This window comes from Sorex araneus, chromosome X, assembly GCF_027595985.1.
Source record: "Sorex araneus isolate mSorAra2 chromosome X, mSorAra2.pri, whole genome shotgun sequence".
Lineage (NCBI taxonomy): Eukaryota > Metazoa > Chordata > Mammalia > Eulipotyphla > Soricidae > Sorex > Sorex araneus.
In genome coordinates, this window is record NC_073313.1 from 94,512,554 (window position 1) to 94,537,124 (window position 24,571).

A 24,571-nucleotide genomic window follows, 5' to 3' on the forward strand; every position below is an offset into this window, starting at 1 on the left:
TCTTGCCTAGGGCATTGGAGCAAGTTTGTCTCTCCCTATTACTCTCCTTTTATATTTTTTCTATTATATATATATAGTGTTTAAATCAGTATTAATCATTTTGTTTCAAAAAGCAACTTCCTTTGTCCTCTGAGTTATCTTCAATGGGGAAGATGGCCAAGTATGTGGAAAAGAAAGCAACCATCGTAGTTGTCTTCTAATATTCCCAAGCATGTGAAAATAGTTTCTAAATTATTTTCTGTGCCATTTGCTACTTTTTAACATGAATTCATATTAGGCCACATTTCCAAAACCTAGTAGAGAATCATAATTTTGGTACCACTTTCCAAATCACAGTGGCATTTCTTTTGGCAATGACAATAAAGCTGTCAACTTGTTTATTATTTTTTTAGCATGGATGCCTCCACCTCTGGTTGGGACATTTTATTTTGGAACTGATATCTAAGAAAATTGGTTTTCAAGTCAAGAGGGTTTATGATAATATTTCCAATGACTCTTTTATCTGCATGCATTTTCTCAGTTCCTCCCTGACTTTCCTACTGAAATATGTTGCTCTGTGCCAATGCCTTTAAGTGATTTTAAGATATAAGCTAAATGAGAGCTCAGCAAGTGAAAGAAACAAAGACATCATTTTAAAATACTGTCATTTTAACAGCAGCTTAACCCAGGACAGTAAAGATGTCTGAAGGGCAATTAGAATGGAATTTTATTTTATTTATTTATTTCTCTTTGTGGAACAACTAGAGGGCTGGCCCCAGGCTATCTTATGGTATTGCTATTTGGTCTCTGTTATTTTTATCATGGAGTAAGAATTGAAATAATGAGTTCACATTTGTAAATGTTGCATGCTACATCTTATTTCATCCTTTAAAGTTCAGAAAGCAAGTTATCAGAGGTCCCTATTTTTTTTAATTTTTGGAGAAGCTACTATTCTTAAAATTGTATTGAGATCATTAACGGTTGAGAGCAAAGTTATATGATGTGGCACGAGAGTTGGGGAAGGAAAGGAGCGGAGGAGATAGACAGATAGACTCTTGATACTTGCTTTCTCTGATCTATGGGGATCAAAGGGTAGATAGAACAAAGAGCTTGGGTCCCCCTAATTTTATTAAAATCATTCATACCCTTTGTTCTATTTACAAAATATTTTCAGTGAAGCATATAAAAAGGTTTGATACACTTTTTTCTGTACTGTTTAATCTCTTTCTTAGATCATCAACTTTTTTGCCCTGAAGAACTTTCCTTCATATTCTGATGCTATTTCAACAACAACCAGTTGGTGGGGTGGAAGTAGAAGACAGGAACTAGAAAATGATTTGAACTAGAAAATGATTTGTATTTCCTTATACCTAGAAATATCCGGCTCCTTCTCTAATCATATTTTCAAAACAATTTAATTTCCATATAAATTTCTCATTGGATTTAAGGAGCACTAGGAATTGGGGAGCATTAGAAACTGTAAACTAATTAGAATGTGACACTATTTTTGCTGAAAATAGAATGTTGACTCAAATGGGCTCTTGGTAGTATGTTGTTCTCTGATGAAATCATCATTGAATGGATCAGTAGATGCTTACCTGGTTTTGAGAAAGATAATGAGTGAGGATAGTGTCTCACCATGGAGACAATGGCTCTTTGGTCACACCTTCAATATTTGCGCGTTTAAGATTTCCCAGAGAGTTTATTTGTCTGAATTATGGATGAATGGAGTTTGAAAGCTTAATGGGAATTGATACCACTATTGATTACCATTTAGGCACACCTTCCTCATTTACAATTATTGAAGGGAAAATGTTTTGTAGTGTAACCAGCATCTCTCATTATAGGGTTTAAGTCAGCTGTCTCAATAGTCTATGTGGTCAGTTACTTCATGTAGCAACTTGAAGTCTACTGGGATGGTGAACACAAGCACTATTGAAGGCTGATAATGAGCCAGATTTCCATGAACCTAATAATGTGCTGACAACTCAGCAGATGGAAATCCCTGGCTTTCTGCCCTTAAACATGTGATGATTTCATGATGAGCAGAGGCTTATTCCCACAAAACCTTTTGGGACTACCATAGTAGTGACTGTCAAGGTCAGGATAGTTTCACAGTCTCTTCATATCATTTTCAGATTTCTAGCACTGAACTTCTACCCTGCCTGTTCATCTCTTTCATGGACAATGGAAGAAGCAAAATAGGGATAATGCTGAAACCAATGAGAATTCTTGAAATGGTAACAAACTAACCCTTTCTCTATCAGAGAAAAAGATTTTTTAGTTTACTTCTATAATAAAAATATTTGTCCTCATTTCACTTGATATAATTGGATAACTCTTATAAAATGCAAGTAGAAATAGATTTATTACTGTTTCTTAAGACACAGTGGTTTAGAGCAACATCTGTTTACTCTGGACCTTTGAGGAAAAGTCATTAATTATACCTGCCATCTGATAAATTTATTAGTTGGAGAGAGTTACTAAACTTTCCATTTCTACCTACTACAGAAGGAGCTTCTGAATTATTACCAAAGTCAGTGGCAGTGGTTATAGAAGTGGGCAGTGGGAATAGTATGAGAATGGTTCAATTTTAAATCATATCTACCATATTTTTCTGTTTGTGGAACTAAACAAGCATCTGAGTTCTTAAATATTCCACCAGTAGCTTTTCTGATAGTTTATACTTTATTCTTGTGTAATTTCATGTTTCTATCACCCTTTGTCTCTCCTCTTGATAGTGTTTATATAGCATTACAAATGTTTGTTAATAAAGAATTTGCTATTTTCCCACTAAGATTTTGGTTTATAGGGGATGGAAAGGGAGAATAAATCTACTCAAGAAATTAAAACAAGGGAGGGGAGGGAAAAAAGAAATTAAAACAGTTATTGACTTGCATGAAAATTGAAATATCATCATGTACACAAGCACTTGAAACAATGGTAATACATTTCAATAGAAAAAAACCTCTAGAATATGTAATTTTATAGTCCATCAATCATCAGACTTAGAGTCAATTATCTAACTTATATGAACTGCTGAGACACAAAATCACTAGTTTTGTAAAAGTTAGAAAGGACGATGGATATTGTGTTCAATTCCCTCGTTGCTAAGAGAATCAAAGCTGACAAAAATTAAATGACTTGGCCAAGGACAAATAATCACTTTGTGGCAAGGTTGGGATGTAAATCTGTGAATTCAAATAGTGCTCTCAACATGCTATTTGTTGTCTGTCTCACAACTTCTAGAGGACAATGAATTAGTTCACCAACCAAGAAGTGCTATATTTAAGATGGATGCTGTCCTTTGATAATATTCCCATCCTTTACCAGTCCTCCCTTAAAATAAATGTGAACTTACCTTTGTGAGAAGATGATAAAATAAGTACCAGCAGGCCCAATTAACCACAAAACACTTACTCTGAAAAATTCTTTTGTTGAACCGGAGTCCAGGGTCCCATAAGCAATTTCAGTCTGCTTAGCTAAATCTTCAGCACTCTCTATGGGAGAAACCATCCTCTCCACAGTCAGAAAAGCAGCAAGATTGGCAGTATAAGAAGAAATTATGATCAGGGTGAAAAACCACCAAACACCTCCAACAATGCGCCCGGAGAGTGATCTACAAAACAAAACAAAGACCAATCCAGACCCAGAGGGGTCATGTTTCAGTTTAAGGAATCCTTCTTTATTTCTGGAAATAGAAGTGCTTGCAGTATAGCTGATGAAAGAGAGAAGTAAATGATGTCAGGGAATTAAAGCATTAAGCAAAAGTAACATGTTAACAATGCCTAGGTCATGATGGCAGATGATGATGGTACATGAAAAATTATTTTCAAATGTATATGGGTTCCTGATTACACACAATAATCACACATATGATTTCCTTTCTGTAAACCTTTATGTGCACACCTGTGACAAATTGCTCTAGTTCCTTTAACGCACACAGGTCTCAGCCTTGTCTGCATATTAGAATAATTAGGAATATTTAAGTATACTCTAATGCTCAGGTCCACTCAAAACCAATTAAATCAGAACCTGGGAAGTAATCCAGACATACCTATTCTTAAAGCTTGCCCAGTGATTACAATGTAACAGCTCAAGTTGAGAGTGAAGGTGATGTTATAGGAAAAAAACCAAGCCAAAACGTTTACATGTTTGAAGAGAAATGGGTAGGTGCTGGTAAGTGTGTGTGTGTGTGTGTGTGTGTAGACATTCACTGCAAGTCCAATGCATTTTGTAAAAGACATTCTTATTTGTAGAGTTGGTTACCTTTGAGCAAAGGACTCATAAGGTACTATTTATTATTCTCTTTATGTAAGTTGCTTATTGTGGCTCAGGAGCTTAGCTGCAGGGGTGTAAACTCTCCTCTTTTCAAAATCTAAACCTTAAGACACATGAAAGTCCCAAGTGAAGTAGGAAACTACTTGTATAATAGGATTTAAGAGGCATTAAAAATTTGTCTCTCCCACCCTTCCCAAAATAAAAACCCTACCACAATGAACAAAACCGTCTTCAGTGACTCATCACAGAAATTATTACTCTTGAAATTATCCTCTGTGTTTACTCCAGGAAGTTTGGTCAAGATGTAACACTTAAGTTCCACAGCACCCTTTATCATATTATCATGGATTGGGTCACTCCGATTCATAGGGAAAAGGAAAGAAAATGGACAAATTTTAATAAGGGGAAAATTTTGTTCTTGAACCTAACTGTGCACTTGGCATTGCTTGGAGTGTATGTTAAAACTCAGATTTAAAATGCCTGAATGTTTAAGAATCTGCATTTATTCTTAAGTAATACAGGTGATTGTAGTGATTGTGGGACCAAACTAAGGATCATTTTTTTTTTTTATCAGTGAGTCTCAACTCTGAATACACATCAGTATCTGGAGACACTGCAGCAAAACCAAACAAAATAACCAAAGAAATTCCTAGTCTCCACCTCAGTGAATTAAATGGTGATCTCTTGAGATTATACTTAAGCAGCAACATGTTTATTAAGCTCAGGTGCTGCTAGAATTGCTAGTTATGGTGTTACATCATGAGTGCTACTCAGGGAGGGAAGGTCTGTGGGAAGCTAGGGGTAGAATAAAGTTGCCAAATGCTCAGTAATGGGTAATGTCTGTACTGAGTAAGCTTCATTTCTTTCACAATGTCACCAAAGGCTGACTCCATCTGCCAAAATGAAAATCTGGTCCCTAGGTTTCAGAGAATATTGCCACGTTAGCCCCAGGAGAGTTCTGCTTTACAGCAGAACTTCATCCTAGTTAGGAGATGTTCTCGTGGGCCTAGATAAACCTATAGGAAAAGAACTCTGTCAAGGATAGGCGTGGGAGCCTGTCATATCTCCAGGTTCTGTGGGAAGAGGGCAGTTTTGGGCTGAAAGCTGACAAATCAAGCTCTTCTCTCCTTACTTGCATATTATCATCTCAAAGCAAATTTAAATCCCCATGTCCTGAGATAACCTTTCACTACCCTATGGAAATCAGTTGTTTTACATTTTACACTGCTCCAATAATTGTGGTAGATGTTTTGATAAGTAGTTCACTTTATTGATTAGCTATAAAAAGGCACTTGATTTTTAAAAATGTTTTTAATTCCTGTTGGTCCCTGGATGTTTAAAATGACCCATTTAAATTTCTGAAAATAATCACTTTTAGCTTTTTCAAAGATGAAAATCTGCTTTGCAATAGACTTTTCTAACAAATAGTTAAATTCTCTCAGGATTTCATCTGAGTACATTTCCTTTTTAATCAGAAGATGTAAAAACATCTGGATGAGTCAGAAACAATGTGTCACACTTCTGAATTCTAAACGTATACAGAAAATTTAAATGATAAATTTTGACCTTTAATGGTCTTTTTTCATTGCTGCCATGCACATTTAATTTATCCTGAACTGACTTCACTTTGGAAATCATCTTATTGTGTAAAATATTAAAGGACCAAAGTAGCACCTATAATAACAGGACAAGAAAAAGTAACAATAATAGTTTACATTGCTATGTTAACTGTTTTACAAATGCTAACTTTATATATTCTATCCTCATGGTTAGGTACTATTATACAGATGAAAGTGAGGTATTTTGCAGTTAGGGAAACTGAGAAACAGAATGGACAAACAGTAAATAAAGCATCTATACTTACGCAATGGAAAATACTTACTTTTGGGGAAGGGGTGAGCCACAAATGACAATGCTCAGAGTTTACTCTGGCTCTATGCTCAGGGATCATTCTTGGTAATGTTCTGGGATCATATGTGGTACAAGGGACTGCACTGGGGTGGACTGCACTCAAGGTGAGCTCATTAACTCCCGTATGATCTCTTCAGCCTATAGATGCTAACATTTTTGCCTTACAAAATATTCATTTTGTATAAGAAAATCCAGAATGACATGTAAATGATATAAAGTACCATTTCATTACAAATTATGAGAAATATAGTTGTAGGAAAAACAAACATACTCAAGGAGTTATTATTTGTTGTTCATTTGTAACGGAGCTGTGAACGTCATCCTTATTTGAAATTATGGGTTATTATTACTGAAACCTAGGGAAAACCGATTTTGTAGTATTTCCAGAATTATGGTTTGGTAAGAAAAGAGGTGTCCTCTGCTGCTATAAATACTAATAGTACTTAATATTTTTCTATCTGAAATACTGAGAAAACAGAAATTTATCGAAATTATCCTTATTGAGTCTAATGGACCTAGACTTACATGATTTAAAATCAAAGTTTTACATATTTTTATCATCTTAAAAAACTGACTCAGATAATTGATTGGTTGGTCTGTATGACTCAGCTGAGATTGGCTCTTGAACTAATCAAAATAAACCTAAATTCAAGATGGTTGTTTTTGTGGCTTCTTGTAAACTTGGCTGTTGGCTTTGGCAGTTAATATTGTGGCATACCTATGAATTGTAGAATTTGGTGACTATCCACACAGAAAAGGTTTAATATTTTCCACAGCTCTCAGCATAGATGAGGAAAAGGAGCTTTCTTGGAATCGGTATTTAAGGTTCAAGCTTTAAACTACTCACAATTTCCTCTACCAAGTCAATTGGAACCTTGATAAAAGTCTCAGAAAAATGTCTACTATTACCCCCACCCCCTGACCCCGGTATAGAATGAATACTTAAAAACTTTCACTGAGAAAAGGTGCAGTGAAATTAATAGTGATATTTCAATAGCTCAATAAGTATTTCTAAATTTCTCCTTTCTCTTTAGTAAAAAATCTATAGCTACTGATGGTGGAAATGGTGTTGACACTGGTGGTGGGGTTGGAGTTGAAATACCATACAAAATACATATTTCTATTGAAATCTATGTTTCATATAGAGATGATATAAAAAAGTGATGAGGGTCAGTCCTATCACATTTTTAAAAGGGTCCCTTAAAATTAGATAAGATTTTACAGTTGTGTTAAAAAGACCTGACATTTCCAGTAGCCTTCTCTTCACTAATACAGCGACAAAATGTTTTAAATTAATTTCAAATGGTTATGTAGCATAAGCCAGTTTTGAGGTTAGCAAAATGAATTAGCTATAAAATGCTGCATATTTGATATTTACAAGAATTTATACAAGGACCATACCACATGATACATTTTGAAGATATGTAATAGGAAGAGTAAATAGAATGAAAATAAATTAGCACCAAGAGAAAAAATAAATGTAAAGCATTGCAAAATAATATAAATACATGTTATCTGTTTTTATAAGAAACCAGAGTTTCTGAGATAATAATTTGTATTTTATGGCATTTGAAATAAATGATACTAAAAGTAAACTACATATTGTAGCCTTCATTTTATAGGTTTTGAAAAATGCATTTTGCTAGCTTCATAAGATGATGAGTGGAACTGTAAACCCCTTATGGTTTGCTTATACCATTCATCATTCCTTTTCAGCCCTCTACTTTCTTCTGAAGTATGCATGATTTTCACATATGAAGTACACACGACTTTGGAATGCTATGTCTAGGCTAGATATTTGTAAAATGTGCAGAATCAATATTTGATGGGAGTAATCACCTCTCAAGACTAAAGACTAGTTTTCAGCCAGAAATTCAGGAAATGGTTGTAATAAAAGGCCTGCTACTACATCACTTTTTTAGCTCACCGCTACAGCTTTGAAGTGAATTTGCAGTAGGAAGAAGTGGTCATACCAGCAAAGGAAAGGATTTTGCTGAAAAATTGAGTTAAAAACCCTGATGTTTTTGATTCTTTTCAGTTTACAACATTTCATATCATTAATTATTCTGCATAGACTTTCATTGTAAAGGTGGATTATTTCATGTCAACTAGCTTGGTGAGATTCCCTGCCTTCTGATATCTTAAAACCGTTAAAGGGGGATAATTCCTTTGAAATAATCTGTACATAGTTTTAAGAGAGTGTATTCTTTTCATTTTCTCTATTTTTATTTTATTTATCTTTCATTTTTTAAATGAAAGAACTGTGATTTACAAAGTTATTGACAGTTGTGATTTAAGCACATGACATTTCAACACCAATCCCACCACCAGTGTCAACTTCCCTCCACCAATGTGCTGTGCGCTGGGTCAAAGAGGATGGCTCCCAGAATCTGGAAAAAACCCGAGTGCCCTAGAACAGATGACTGGTTGAAGAAACTCTGGTACATCTATACAATGGAATACTATGCAGCTGTTAGAAAGAATGAGGTCATGACGTTTGCATATAAGTGGATCAGCATGGAAAGTATTATGCTAAGTGAAATGAGTCAGAAAGAGAGAGACAGACATAGGAAGATTGCACTCATCTGTGGACTATAGAATAATAGACTATAAGACTAACACCCAAGAATAGTAGAAATAAGTACCAGGAGGTTGTCTCCATGGCTTGGAGGCTGGTCTCTCATTCTGTGCAACTCAGAGAAGGGAACACCAAGTAAAATGTGGTTGGAGGTCATGTGGGGGAAAGATGATGCGGGCCCAATATAGACTAGAGACTGAACACAATGGCCACTCAACACCTTTATTGCAAACCACAACACCTAATCAGAGAGAGAGAACAAAAGGGAATACCCTGCCATAGTGGCAGTGTGGGGTGGGGGGAGACAGGACTGGGGAAGGGGGGAGGGATGTTGGGTTTACTGGTGGTGGAGAATGGGCACTGGTGAAGGGATGGGTTATCAAACTTTGTAAGGGAGAAACATGAGCACAAAAATGTATAAATCTGTAACTGTACCCTCACGTTGACTCACTAATTAAAAATAAACTATTAAATTAAAAATAAAAAAAAGAAAAGGAAAAACTAAAAAAAAAAAAAAAGAGGACGGCTCTCCCCGAATAGAGACAGACTGCTCTTCAGTGGAGGTGACACGTGTAGCTGCTCTCTACTGATAGAACCTCCAATCTTAAGGCCATTTTATTTGTTTGTTTTAATTCCCTCATCCTTAACATGGCTATCCCTCAGATGTCCTTGCAGTCTCAAAGAAAATCAGTAGGGGGAGCATTTGTCTGGAAGGACTTAGACTCCAGTCTGCTTGTGGGTTTTACTGAAATTTTACAAGTAAAATAAATTTCAGATGAAAATAATTTCAACTTTGTACTAAGACATTTTTGAAATAATACAACCAAAATACTTGTAGACCGTGTATATGGACTCAAGAAGGGATATTTCCAGTTATTTGTTATTAGAAATTAGCTATTTGGCACGGGCTAAAATTTTACCTGTATTCCTAAAGAGATTTAGGGACAAAAATGTAAATGCAACATTAAATACTAGTAATTTTGAAAGTAGGATGCTTGTGAACAATAATAATAATGATAATGAGTAATGACGGTAATATAAGAAATAATGATAATACTTAACATTTACCGAGAATTTACTCTATACCAGGTTTAATTCTTTACAGATGAAACACTGAGAGTTAACAAGGTTTAGTATGTTTCCCTAAGATACACAACTGCTAAGCAGATTGTGAATCTAGTAAGACAAACTCCAGCACCCACATACTTAGCAACTATGCTCCCTCCATCTGCCTACACGTTCTGCTTATTTTCCCATACCTTTCAGTGAGGGAGGAAGGTTGAATGTATCTCAAACCTTCTGAATCCTCCCAACTAATCAGTTTATATATGGACATTAACTTCAGCTTATTACATTGACTACCATCTTGATTATCCTCTCTAGGGTTGAACCAGACTCCAGTTAAAGTGCTCATTGTGAACAATTGTTATTGGAAATATCACAACTGAAAGTGACATAGACACCTAAGGATTCCAGAGAGCTGTCAATAGCTTTATTCAATGGAAGTGGAATGAATTTCAGTTTTCCTCATGATGTCTAATTGTTGATTTTCCAGTATTTTACTTTGAGTGAATACATGCTGAGCAGGATTTATTTATTTATATTGTTGTAAGGGCCATGCGTGTTAGTCCTTGGGAACTCCCAGGGCTGTACTTGGTGACATTCAGAGAGCCATATGGTGCTGTGGATTGAACTTGGTCTTTGCAAGTAAGAAATGTACTCTAATACTTAAGTCACATTGCTGCCTTTTCCCAATATTTTATTTTATTTTTATTTTTTTGCAGTGACACGAGCAGTGTGATGAGATAATACTCTATTTATTTAAGTTTAGATTATATTGATATTTGTTTTATTTTATCTTTTATTTTTATAAAATTGTTCACAATGATTTATGATATTCAATATTCCAGCACTAATCCTATGGCCATTACACCTTGCCACCACCATTATTTCCAATTTTCCCAATCACCACTCACGTCTGCCCCAACAGCAGACCCTAAATGATTTATTTTATATTGTTATGATTAATTCGCTAAAAATGATCAAAAAAGATTTCCTTTGAAGAAAGTGTGTAAAGATTGTTGACTCTCACCTGGAGCTACCTAACCCTAAGCCTAACCCTAACCCTAACCTTTGTATAAGAGATTACTAAAATGTTGTTACAAGTTAAACCTTGTGTGTTAATATTTTCTTAATCAAGATTTATTGTCCGCATGGGCTGGAGCGATAGCACAGTGGTTGGGCTTTCGCCTTTCACGCGGCTGACCCATGTTCGATTCCTCCGCCCTTCCCGGAGAGCCCGGCAAGCTACCGAGAGTATGGAGCCCACACATCAGAGCCTGGCAAGCTACCCGTGTGTATTGGATATGCCAAAAACAGTAACAATAAGTCTCTCAATGAGAGACGTTACTGGTGCCCGCTCGAACAAATCGATGAGCAATGGGATGACAGTGACAGTGACATGGTAGAGCCTGGCAATCTACCCATGGTGTATTCGATATGCCAAAAAACAGTAACAACAAGTCTCACAATGGAGACGTTATGGGTGCCCACTCGAGCAAATTGATGAGCAATGGGATGACAGTGACAGTGACAGAAGATTAATTGCCATCTACTTTACATCCCATCCAATGTGGTATGCTACTCCTGGTATACCAATGGTGAGGAGTATGAGATGTCACGTCACCACTAATATGACTGTATACTCTGGGAATTCTAAAGTTTTGATGGGATGATACAGCTGGAGTTAAATTTTTAACTGGTGGGTGACTTTGGGGCCTGGAACTTAGCAGTATTTTAAATGCTCTTTTCCTACTTTAATAATCAAAACAAAAAAAGTATATCACCAGTGACTGGGAAATGAAAACACAGCTTTTTTGTATAAATATGAGTAAAATGGAATAAACAATGCACCTTGCAATTGGGAAGGGCCCAATTGATAGTGGAAATAACTATAACGCTGAATCTTGACACCTGTATGACCTATGTTCCACCACATTATCTCTCTGGACACCATTGCTTTGTCTATTGTATGGGAACAAAACTATGGGTTTTATAGTTGGGTTGTATAGTATGGAATATTTACTTTGCCATTTACTGTGACTAGGCAAATTATTTAACCTTAACACCTTCTTCAGCTTGATAAAAAGTATTAATGCCCACTTTGTGCCAATATTTTGAGGATTAAAATCCACATTCAGGTAAAATATGCCTATACTCAATGTGAGCTCAATTGAAATGTCCTTCTGCTCAGGAGCAGTTAGACTAATTTGTCTCTGACATCTTTTCCTGCAGTATTATTTGATAATCCTACTTAAATGTAGTCCCCTAAAATTACTTGAAGCACTTTAGTTTTGTAAAAAGTCAATGTAGAATGCATACTCTTCCAGAGATTTCTGAAGAGTTTGCATTCCAAGTGTGGTCATTAATCAGGGGAAACCCCCATAATGCTGGTGTTTGTATTAAAGGTGTTTGTGGTCTTACTATCAAGAGTTTCTAAATCTATTATTAGAGAAACATTTTGGAGTAGAGTTTTTTTTTGTTTTGATGTTGATCACACACATGTACATATATATAAGCAGCAAATAGAGCTCTTAGACAAGGAGAAACTTGTTTCTCTTTTGCTTTTATATAATAACTATTCTAACAAGTATAGCATTTTGTTAAGAGGTTTAAAGATACAATTTCTTTAGAAGGACATGTGAGTATTAAAGGAAGGATTATCCAAATGATAGAAAATGTAGAGCTCAGAAGGATAACAATTTATCACTCACAACAAAGTAAAGAAAATACTTGTTAGTTTAGACCAGTATTATTCCATGATCTGTGTGTCATTGCCAGATTGACTTGCAACCAGTATGGAAAGAAACAGATGGAAAAGGTCCTTGGGAAGTTAAGAACAGAAGTGGGCTCTCTGATAGTGGGTGTGGTGTTGAAATGATATATGCATGACACTATCATCAATAGTATTATAAATCAATCATGATTCTGCAGTACAAATGGGTACAAAAGAAACAGTAGAAAAGCATCAAGTTTTTTTACACCGTAAGGTTAATGTCTGATGAAGCTTTTGTTGTAGAAATATATGTGCACTGAGTTGTGATGAATCATTTTTCTTACTGAAGGCCATGTTAAGATTTTTTGAAAGTTTGATATGACAGTATCTAATGTAGAATAATAAAATTGTATCTTGAAAAAACTTTGATATAGTTCAGTGTCACAGAAAAGACAAAGTTTTGATTCCATTATAAAACATACACAAAAAGTTGACTTGTTATTTTCAGATCACCATTAAGTATTTTTTACTATATGTGCAAATGCTTCTAAAAGTAAATGGCTTGTTAGGAGTCCAATTTTAGTATGCAGAGTAGTATGCAGCACTTCACTGGGGACACCACAAATTTAGTTTTGAAAATTCACTTATAGAAACCAATAAAATATTCAGCCTTAATGACTCTTTAACATTGTCTCAGCATAGATTTCCATCCATTTTAAAATTTATTTGATTATGGAGTCATTTAGAAACTCTACTCTCTGGAAATAAACATTTTTTAAAAAAGAAAAGCTAGCATAACAGATGAACTCCCAGATGATGTCACAAAATGACACACTTCTAAGCACAAAAGGAATAAGAAGTAAAATAATTTGAAAATCTGACCAAGCAGATTGAGAGTGGCAAAAGTGTATGACTTTGATAAATGAGGCTTGAAGCACACATGTTATACTAAAAAGCTGCTGAAAATGCTATCAATGAAGTTTACAGCAAAGGTTCATTTCAAATGTTTTGTACTACAAGTGAGTAATCTTAAAAAGAAGTGTGATGGGTAGTATACTGATTCTTTATATCGTAAATAAAAATTTCTACATGTTTGGGTACTTGGATCTAGTTAGTATTTTTATTACTGTTCATTTTTACCCAATGCTACAGCTATTTATATTAACCTCCCACCATATTTCTGATTATAAAGACATTGTATTTTCTCACAATATTTTAAGATTATAAATTTGTAACCACTTTGTTATGGTAGGATAACACTTAAACTATAGATGAGTTCAAGATATTAAATTAAAGATTTTTAACAGCCATACTGAGATACCATTTGCATACTATAAAATTTTCTAATGTAAGTGGATTATGAATCAATTTCAATAGACATAAATGTATGCAACCATTGTCACAGTACAGTTTTGGAACAATATGAACATCCCCCAAACTTCCTTTATGCTCATTTGTCATTAATCCTGAAACAATGGAACCAGTGAGAGGCAAATAAAGCATTTATTCCATGTGAAAAATTTAACTGCATGCCAAAATACCATTAATGCGATAAAAATATTGTGTAATATTTTGTAAACTCAAAATGAATAAAAAATCCATGATGAGTATAGTATAAAATATTTAAAAACTGGATCTAACCTCTGTAATCTATTCAGTCTCACATGCCTCACTCTGTTTTTGATCCTGATTAGCCTCTCTCTGCTTCCCTCAAGTACCTAGAAACAACTGATATACTTTGTCTCCATGCATTTGCCTGTTGGGGGCAAATACATGGATGCAGTGTGGAGTACTGAATAAGTAAAATTCAACAAGAGGAATTATGTATGTTATATGTGGCCTTTTGTGTCTGGCCTCTTTCATTTGGCATGATTTCACAGTTGTGGCATCTTTCTGGCATATATCAGTAGTTGCTCCTTTAAATTATAGAATAGGGCAGGTGTGCTCAAGATGACTTACTATGGGGAGTCCCTCTAGCACTTTTCCATCTTTAAGACAAGTATCTATGCCAAGAATGGAATGAAATACAGATTCCTGCCTGAATTCAAGCTGAAAGCATCACTGAATCCAGGTATCTGAGTTGCAGGACAGGAGAGTGAGTGCTGAGAAACAACTGTTTGGACCCCGAATCATATAGAACAGTTATAAGCTTTTAAGATACTAAAAAGGGCAGTATACTAAGCACCCAGGCTTTCCAGATATCTATTTCCATATACACTCAACTGGGAAGCAAGTTACTAAGAACTGGAAGCTTTAATTGAAGCCAGTGCAGGGTTTTTTTTTTTCCTTTCTCTGTAGCTGCCGGTGATTAGACTGGAGACCACAATTCCTAAATCAGTCTTGCTCATTCCAGACCAAATTCATATTATGTTAGTAGCTGACTAACACTGGAACTTGGAACCAAGTGACCGAGACAATGAAGCATGAATCAGAGCCACTGTCAACATTATTTCTGTTTGTGTTGGGATTATGGCTGGGGCCCACCATTCCTGAGGCAAACCTCATACTTCCCAGACCAATAGCAAAGCCAGTCTATGTACACTTGTTTGGCCATGTCAACAGACTCAGTTCCTCTTAGCCTTCTGTCAACTCAGCCTTCTGCAAGCAGCCTTCTGTAAGCATATCACATCTTCCAAAGCATTTCCAGGTAGCAAGGGGCCAAAGTTTCCTTAACATATATTCAACTGCAGAGGGAAGATATTGTGGTATAAATTCCAGCTGTCTAATTCTGTAGTAGGTAGCAGAAATTACCTACTACGCACAGACTTGTGGAAAGACAGAGAATACTGCCAAGCTCATCTGGTATAGCACCCACAACTGCAATCCAGGCTCTCTCAATCTGAAGTTTTAAGCACTGTGGAACATTTTGAGTCTGAAGCCTATTCTCCCAAAGTTGAACAAATCTGTCTCAAAGATATTATTTTATTTTCTAAAGTTTTAAAATGTATGTATATATATTAACTTTTTAATTTAATCACTGTGAGATAGACCATTACAAAGCTGTTCATGATTGGATTTCAGTCACACAGTATTTCAACACCCATCCCTCCACCAGTATAAACTTCCCAGCACCAGTGTTCCCAGGTTCCCTCTCATCACCCACCAACCCCCAACCCCTGCATGCCTCTATAGAAGGTGCTGTTCTTCTCTCCCTTTCTTTCCTTCCTTCCTTCCTTCCTTCCTTCCTTCCTTCCTTCCTTCCTTCCTTCCTTCCTTCCTTCCTTCCTTCCTTCCTTCCTTCCTTCCTTCCTTCCTTCCTTCCTTCCTTCCTTCCTTCCTTTCTTTCTTTCTTTCTTTCTTTCTTTCTTTCTTTCTTTCTTTCTTTCTTTCTTTCTTTCTTTCTTTCTTTCTCGCTTTCTCTCTTTCTCTTTTTCTCTCTCTTTTTTTCTTTTTCTTTCTTTCTTTCTTTCTTTCTTTCTCTCTCTCTGTCTCTTCTTTTTTTTTTGCTTTTTGGGTCACACCCGGTGATGCACAGGGGTTACTCCTGGCTCATGCACTCAGGAATTACTCCTGGCGGTGCTCGGGGGACCATATGGGATGCTGGGAATCAAACCCGGGTCGGCCGCGTGCAAGGCAAACGCCCTACCCGCTGTGCTATTGCTCCAGCCCCTCTCTCTGTCTCTTCTTTTGGGCACTATGGTTTGCAATATTGATACTGAAAGATCAAAGATATTCTTGAACACACACAAATTCCCTGATCACTGCCAATGAGGTATTTGAAACTAGTATAAATGTACCCCTGTATGTAAGAAACCTAGTATATCAGACAATTCAAGGTACATTTTTAAACTTGGCACAGACCTATTAAAGGGTAATAGTGACTGCATCCCTGCATCATCTTTCATATCTACTTTAACATAGTGCTCATGCATACTGGGACTCAAATTAAATAGTTCGTCTTGAAGTGGCAAAGGCCCACTCAAACTCAGTGTTACAAGCTTATCCTACCAATACCAATGATACACTACAAACAACCACCAAGGACTGCTAAATCTTGTTTCTACAATTAGAATCAGGCTTTTGCAAACACCTTTACCCTCACTTTCATAGTGGCTACAAAGATCAGCTTTCTGAACTCCTATTATTGGGTACATGTGGTCATAATTCTACTCACTGTTCAGGTTAGCCAAACTCTAACTTCATATCTGTGGCCATACACCAGGAACTCTGAACCTGAGTCAGACCCTAGGTCTCCTAGAGCTCTGAATTTTAGCTTTTATAAGGCGTTTGTGACCATACACTTCCAGTGGATATCCAGACCTACACAAACTCAGAGCCATAGGAGTTGACTTACTTTTGTGATTAAGCCTAGATGATCACTTAAGCCAGCCCCTACTTGGATCTTCACCCCAGTCCTCACATGGCACCAAGCATATTGAAGAAACAATAAAATTCAACTGCATTGATAGATGAAGACAAAATCCTAGATAGGTCTTCAAACACGCCAAGAACTTTCAAAACACTTCAATGAAGATGTTCAACAAACAGTCCTATCAATTTTCAGTGAAATAAGCAAATCAGTGTGAGAAGACATCAATACATCCTGAGAAAGTCTGAAGGAAAGGTGAATAAGCACTAAACAGAAATGTCTTAGTTAGAGTGTGTACCTGAACATAAGAACAGACTCAGCAGCAGAATTAAAGACATCAAAATTCAAAATAGCAACCTTCAGGATAAGGTAGCTTAAACCACGAAAATAAAGAATAAAATAGTTTTAAAAATGAAGAAAACATACGGAATTTATGGGAATAATTTATGGGAATAATAAGAGGAATAATTGCTGAGGAATAATAGGGGTTTTAGAGGGAGAGAAAAGAAAGAAGACATTTTTTTTCAAGTAATAGTAGCCAAGAACTTACCTTAAATTAGGCGAAATACATATATTCTGATTTAGGAAACCCAGAGAATTCTGACAAAAAAATCCAAACAGAACACCAAGACACATTGTAATTATAACGACAAGATCCAAAGACAGATAGACTACCATAAGAGAACAAAGACTCACACATAAAGGAGAACCCCTAAGAGTTGTAACAAATTTATCAAATGAAACTCTGCACACCAGAAGGGATGGTATATGTCCAAAGTCTTGAATAAAATACCTCTAGCTAAGAATGCTCTGTACTGCCATATTATCACTCATATTCAAACAAACCATAAAAATATTTTCAGACAACAGCTAAAGGCATTCATTATCTCTAGGCCAGTTCTCCAAGAAATACTAAATGTAATTCTGTAAAAGGCAAGGAACCTTCACAGGAAGCAGTAAGAAACATAAAATAGAAACATAAAACATAAAATGAGGAAGGTGAAAAATAAAGGGGACTCCCAGAATGAACTTGAGACTTACTAGCGTAAGTTTAGTCATTTATCATTGGGTTTTTCAGTGCCAGCGTTGGAACTCAGGACCTTACATTTGCAAGACAATTATTTTACCACTGAACTCTATCCCTACCCCATCTTTAAGTAAGCAGTCTAAACAGTCATAGAACTTTAGATATAAACTACACTATATCCAAAACAGAGATACTTAAAAGAAACTATCAAGAAGTGGCAAATGGAAGTGAACCACTACTCAAAAAGCTAATGTCTAAATGCAAGTGGAGATAATAAGAGAAAACCTAAAAAATAAGATAAGTTGAAAAAATACCACAAATCTTCATAATTAATTTTTTATAAGTTTCAATGAACTGAACCCTCTATCAAAAGACAGATGGATGGATTGGGTAAAAATGTCCAACTTTATGCTGGTTAAAATACACAAACTTGAACTTTCATGATAAACCAGGCTTATCTGGTAAAGTGCTAGAAAACAATTATATAGGCAAATTATAGGTTAAATTAAAAAACAGTTCAGCCATACTTGTATCATGTAAAAAAAAAGTTCAAACTAGAGGAGGCAATAAGAGACATATAGATACTATATTAAGGGATTAACAAATCTAGAAGACAACTCTCTCAAAAATATGTGTACTAAATGAAGGGGCAGGAAAATTCTTAAAGCAACTAATAATAGATTGAGAAGATATACTGACAGGAGCACAGTAGTACAAGGACAATCTACTACCTCATTCTCATAATTGGACAGATCAACCAGATAGAAAATCACTAAGGAAACAACAGCATTAAATGAAGAGCTGGAAAAGTTGTAAATAATTGGATATACATAGGGATTTACAACTCCCAAAGCATCATACATATTATTTTCTGTTGTGCATGGAATATTCTACAAGTAGATCACATGTTGGGACAAACGTCTTCATAAAATCAGTATCATAGAAATTATATCATTTATTTTCAGGTCACAAAGCTATGAAAGTAGAAATTAATAATTAAAAGAAAACCGGAAAAACTCAAACAAGGAAGTGTTCAGCAGTCTGAGAGAAAATGTAAAAGAGAACATTAAAAGGATGGGTTTTATTTTTATTTTATTTTATTTTTTTGCCTTTTGGGTCACACCCGGCGATGCACAAGGGTTACTCCTGGCTTTGCACTCAGGAAGTACTCCTGGCGGTGCTCAGGGGACCATATGGGATGCTGGGATTTGAACCCGGGTTGGCCGTGTGCAAGGCAAACGCCCTATCCGGTGTGCTATCGCTCCAGCCCCCAAAAGGATGGGTTTTAGAAGAGATCTGTTTTCTTTCAATTTTTTGATCCATTTTTTTGAACAAATCCAAAAAATTTTAGCTCAATAAAAAATAACGACTATTTTATATTATCAAGATTTAGTATCAATTTATATGAATAATATAAAGATTATCTAGCATTGTTACCCCTCTCCAGAGTTCAAATATTTTTATAACATATATAAATATATGTTGCCTTATAAATGCATAAGACATTCAAAGTAACACAAATGACCCACTCATGTTATGAACCCAGATAAACAAAATATTGATGATAATTTGTCATTGGATGGATGAAATAAATATGAATTAGATATGTGTGAATGCCAAATGTACATGAATGAGTCATGTCCATAAAATACAAGGAGCGAGTATCAAATGGAAACAAACCTTGGAGAGATATCACATCCTTGCTGCATAAAGGCACCCAAGGAAAACCAAAGACTGTTAAATATTCCAAATTCATTTGGAGGATCTGGAGGGCTTTGGGGATCACGAGGTTCTTCATTGTTGTCTTCCAAGTGCCATTCATAAGGGCTAAATCTGCTGACTAGGAAAAGAACTACGCTGACTCCAATGTATGCGAAGACGATGCACATCCATATTTCATAAGCCAAAGGATCCAGAAATGAGAATACGCCTGGTTTTGATTTTTGAGGCTTCTTTATCATTATGGAGATGCCCAGGCTCATAAATGGCTTTGAGAAATCTATGACTTCTTCACGAACCAGGGTTATGGTGAGTGGAGCAACAGCGATATCAGCCCTCTGGGAGAAAAAAAATAATGTCTAGAGACAGTATTTCCAGTAGTGTTTGCCTCTTAATATATGTACTTTTGTGAAAATATAGTCTTTTATTATTCAAACCAATTTATCAATATTTTGGTTAGAAAAATAGCATCAATCAGTGAATTCTAGAATGTTTTTAACTTGATGGTAAGAAAATAAAAGAACACTCACTGGATGACCTTTTATCCTCTGAGACATATTGGTTTAGGATAATTGACACATATTTTCTTCTATTCTTTCTTGCTACATTGCAACTTGCACTTTCTTGTGGTATACACATTTAACACTTATTTTTATGCTTTCTGTCTAATCTGCCTCAGTTAGATGGAAATGCTTGCAGGGCAAGGTTAATGGTCTATATTTCTAATACCTCCCTTTTCACATCCTGAGATGGACAACATCACTTAGTTTAATCTTGAGTATTTGATTCATTTTCAAATTAAAATTAGGTTATTTGAAGGCAGAAATTCAATATTCAATTATTTGTATCTGCAAATTGGTCCTAAAGAAGATGTGGTTGTCTAAAATATGCAAATATGAAAGAACTCGGAGTTAGCAATAGCAAGGGTAAAGTAACTCATATGTATTGGATCACTAAAATAGTTGTCACTAGTGTACAGCACAGGCAAAGGTAGGCAATGCTTTTATTTTAATCCCATGAAATTGGGATGAGAAATTTCTTCATTTAACCCCCACAATTATTCCTTTGTAACAATAAGAGTGCTGTTTCAGTCTGGAGCCACGTGAGAAAATTGTTTCTTATTAAAGGAAAGTTTTAGGGTGGTATACCAAATATAGAGTGAAAAAAAACTGGCTATTTTTATGGCTATTTTTCCAAAAGTATTAATTTTAGCATCTCTACCAGTTGGGGTAGCAGGGAAAAATGATGAATTTTCAGAGTTCTAAATAAATATTCTTTTACTGCCTTTGAATTACATATTGCAGCCCAAATTGATAAGAAACCTATCTTAAGAAGAAATGAGGAAGTAAGCAGGTTGCTAATATTTATTTAATGCTTACTGTGTGAGACATTGTGATAGGCATCACATGTGTATTATATAATTCCATTTTATTCTCAGAACAGCCTTGATGTTGGTACACAGTCATTCCCATGGTAAAGAGAAACTGAAGCATTAGTTTCTCTATTAGGTTAGGTCCTCAGATTACAGAACCCTCTTAACTACCATAGTGTTCTAGCTGCACATTTCTACTAAACACTACTTTATCAACCTAGGTTAACACATCTCAGGTTCCTTGCAGTGCAAATTTAAGTAACTATCTCGTGGCAGGACTGGAGCAATAGCATAGTGGGTAGGGTGTTTGCCTTGCATGCAGTCGACCTGGGTTTGATTCCTCCGTTCTTCTCAGAGAGCCCAGCAAGTTACCGAGAGTATCCCGCCCGCACTACAGAGCCTAGCAAGCTACCTATGGCATATTCAATATGCTAAAAACAGTAACAACAAGTCTCACAATGGAGACGTTACTGGTGTTCGCTCGAGCAAATCAATGAACCATGGGACAACAGAGCTACAGTTCTATCTTGTGGCAAACACTAGTCTAGGTAAAAGAGATGAAGTAGTTAAGAACAGAGATGAAAGAGACAAATATCCTTACTCTCATGGTGGCCACTCTATATCCTAGAGGAAGCTGCAGAAAACATGTGTTTATTACTTTTGTCAACATGATTACCAGACTACTTTGGTAGCTCACTATCATTTTTAAGTTCACTATATGTAAAATAAAATCTATCAATGGTCACCCAAAGAAGTTAAGTTTCCTCTGAGTCTGTGAATGACGCTTGTTCCAAACTTGTCTCAATCTACAGTCCTTACCAGTTGTATCTTCTCTGCAGTTGATCTTGCCTCTTCCATACTGAGAAGATGGAAGCCATCTGATATGAGATATATCAACTCCAAGTCCTTATTTCCTTCTCAATATATTGGTGTCTTCAACCCTACTGTTATTCTCACACCAGATAAAAATGATACTCTTACTAATATACATTTAATCTTATTACATGCAGCCCATAGTCTTCTGTCTCCTTAATACTCAGATCTAGGGTCCACAAAGCGTAGATAACTAGTCTAGTAGCATCAAAGTTATCTGGGAACTAGTTAAAAACACCAGTTTTTTCAGATCTCATTCCAGATGTATGGGCCGGGGGTGAGGGCTAAGGTTTAGTGGGTGATGTTTTAGTGGACTTCTAGGTGATTCTAGTGTTTACTATAATTTGAAAAACACTGATGGACCTAATTCATTCAAATCGAACTCAAATAATACTGTTTCACTGTCACTGTATCACTGTCATCCCGTTGTTCATCAATTTGCTCAAGCGTGCTCCATTAACATCTTCATTTGTCCATGTTGCGTGCTAGTGTAGCCCAATGGTATCTGCTCGCCCCAGGAACATGAAGAGCACGTGTTGTTGTTACTGTTTTTTGGCATATCAAATACATCATGGGTAGCTTGCCAGGTACTGTTTAGTGAGCAAAAAAGAAAGAACTCTTACCCACATTCTTTTAATCCTGTTGTTAGTCAAATTACATATTTCCCTGTTGCTGGCTAATATATTCTTTTAAAAAATTACCTTAATGTATCTCAACACTAACGCTTCATTCTCCTATACTTGTGACTTATTGTCTTCACTCTCGAATTTAGTGAAATTGCTTCTTGAACTACACATACATTTATGTATACATATACACACACTCATACTTGGTTACTAAATTCAAAGAATTTCCAAGGTCATCAACTGCTTATGTGATGCCATTTTCCTATAATAGAAGGTACTACCAGTTTGAAGTTGTTTTGAAATCACAGAAAGCAATAGGAAGGGCCTGCTCCCATTAGGGACTTGCCTTTCCTCCACAGCCTGGCTTTTCTTTCTTTTCTGAATTTTCTTTCCCCAAAGGAACTGTTTCAAGAAAGCAGATATTGTTTTGGGGCAAATGTGCCCTCAGTGAAGAATGGTGCTAAATCTGTGCTCAGTTAAGCCTCACTGAGATAGACCTGGATCCAATGGAATTCCATGCTAAGGTTTTAAAAAGGGACCTATTTAAGAAGAAAATAGGGACCCATTTAAGAAGACAAAGGAATAGCAATAAACAGGTGAACAAAGCCTCAACCAATAGAAGGGAAGGGGGCTATGGATCAAGTCTCAAGGGCAGCCAGCTTGAAAAGAGATTTACTAGCCTCTCCTATTCCATATTGTTTTGGTGAGATCAAAACAGCAGTCATGTCAGTGTGTAGTCAGACTCCAGGACATTCTTGCTTGCTTTTGCCACTATCTCTGTCTCTATAAGGAAAAAATGATGTTGTGATGGCTGGTTATGTCAGAACTCAGGATCTGTTGGCATAATATGCGTGGAGCAAAGAAGCAATTTGATTATTAAAGAACACACAGGAACAGATAATGAACTAGTGCCAAGGAATATTCATTTAGCTTGCCTGGAACTTCCAGAGCAAGCAGATGAATGTGGAGGTCATTTTCAAGGTGAGTTAAAGATTTGGGAGGATACATTGTTGAAAAAGTGAAAAAGACAACTACTCCAGAGGCTTTTCTGGTATGAGCTCCTATTAAAGCCAGCTATAGCTGGGAGAATGTTACTATCACATCCTTGCCAACACTGGTTGTTGTTCTTTTTGATAAATGCCAGTCTCTGTGGTGTGAGGCGACTTCTCATTGTTTTGATTCATGTTTTCCAGATGATTAGCGATAAAGGCATTTTTCAAATACTTTTTTGGCCATTTGTGGAGCTAGAAATTAAGGTGAAATTCTTTTTTAAAATCTTTTAATTGGATCACTGTCAATGACAAAGTTACAAACATTGAATTTCAGGCATACATTGTTCCAATACCATTTCCTTTACCAATGCCCTCTGCCCTCTGCCAATGTCTTCAGTTTCCATTCTGCCCCAGTTTGCTTTTGCACCAGGCACTTCCCCCCTCCCCACACTACTTTCCTAGTTCTTCTTCAATACTTATCCCCCTACTCCTGCCCCAGTGCCAAGCTTCCTACTGAAAACCAGTTTTCCTTCTCTTTATCTAAATTGTCACTGGGCATATGATATTACCCTATGAGGCGTCTTTATATCCCACATATGAGAGAGATCATTCTGTGTTTCTTCCTTTCCCTCTGGCTGATTTCACTGAACATCCATCCACATTGCAGCAAATTAAACGATTTCATCTTTTCTTAAAGCTGAGTCATATTCCATTGCGTACCAGAGTTTCTTTATGGGGATTTGGGTTGTTTCTATATTTTGGCTACTGTATATAGTTCTGCAATAAACATAGAAATGCAAATATCTTTTCTGATTTGTGTTTTGGGCTCTTTGGGTATATTCCCAGGACTAGAATTGCTGGGTCATATGGAAGCTCAATTCCTAGTTTTTTGAGAAATCTCAATATTGTCTTTCAAAAAGGCTGGGGCAGTCAACATTCCCATGAGCAATGAATCAGGGTTCCTTTTCTCCCCACATCCTTGCCAACACTGGTTGTTGTTCTTTTTGATAAATGCCAGTCTCTGTGGTGTGAGGTGACTTCTCATTGTTTTGATTCATGTTTTCCAGATGATTAGCGATAAAGGCATTTTTCAAATACTTTTTTGGCCATTTGTAATATTCTTTGAAGA

The 24,571-nt window shown here is 36.1% G+C and overlaps 1 protein-coding gene across 5 annotated transcripts in view; it reads right to left on the reverse strand.

Annotated features, from left to right (window-relative positions):
• The window catches only part of GRIA3 (glutamate ionotropic receptor AMPA type subunit 3), a 358,867-nt gene that overhangs the window by 57,540 nt on the left and 276,756 nt on the right, over positions 1 to 24,571 (reverse strand). For all 5 annotated transcript variants that reach the window (XR_008627437.1, XM_055123303.1, XM_004606340.2 and 2 more), the window contains exons 11-12: positions 19,541 to 19,917; positions 3,400 to 3,598 (exon numbers count right to left, since the gene is read on the reverse strand). Coding sequence is in view for 4 of the 5 variants with exons in the window: in XM_055123303.1 (XP_054979278.1) it covers positions 3,400 to 3,598; positions 19,541 to 19,917 (576 nt within the window). In the remaining variant the exon portion in view is untranslated. The remainder of the gene's footprint in view (positions 1 to 3,399; positions 3,599 to 19,540; positions 19,918 to 24,571) is intronic.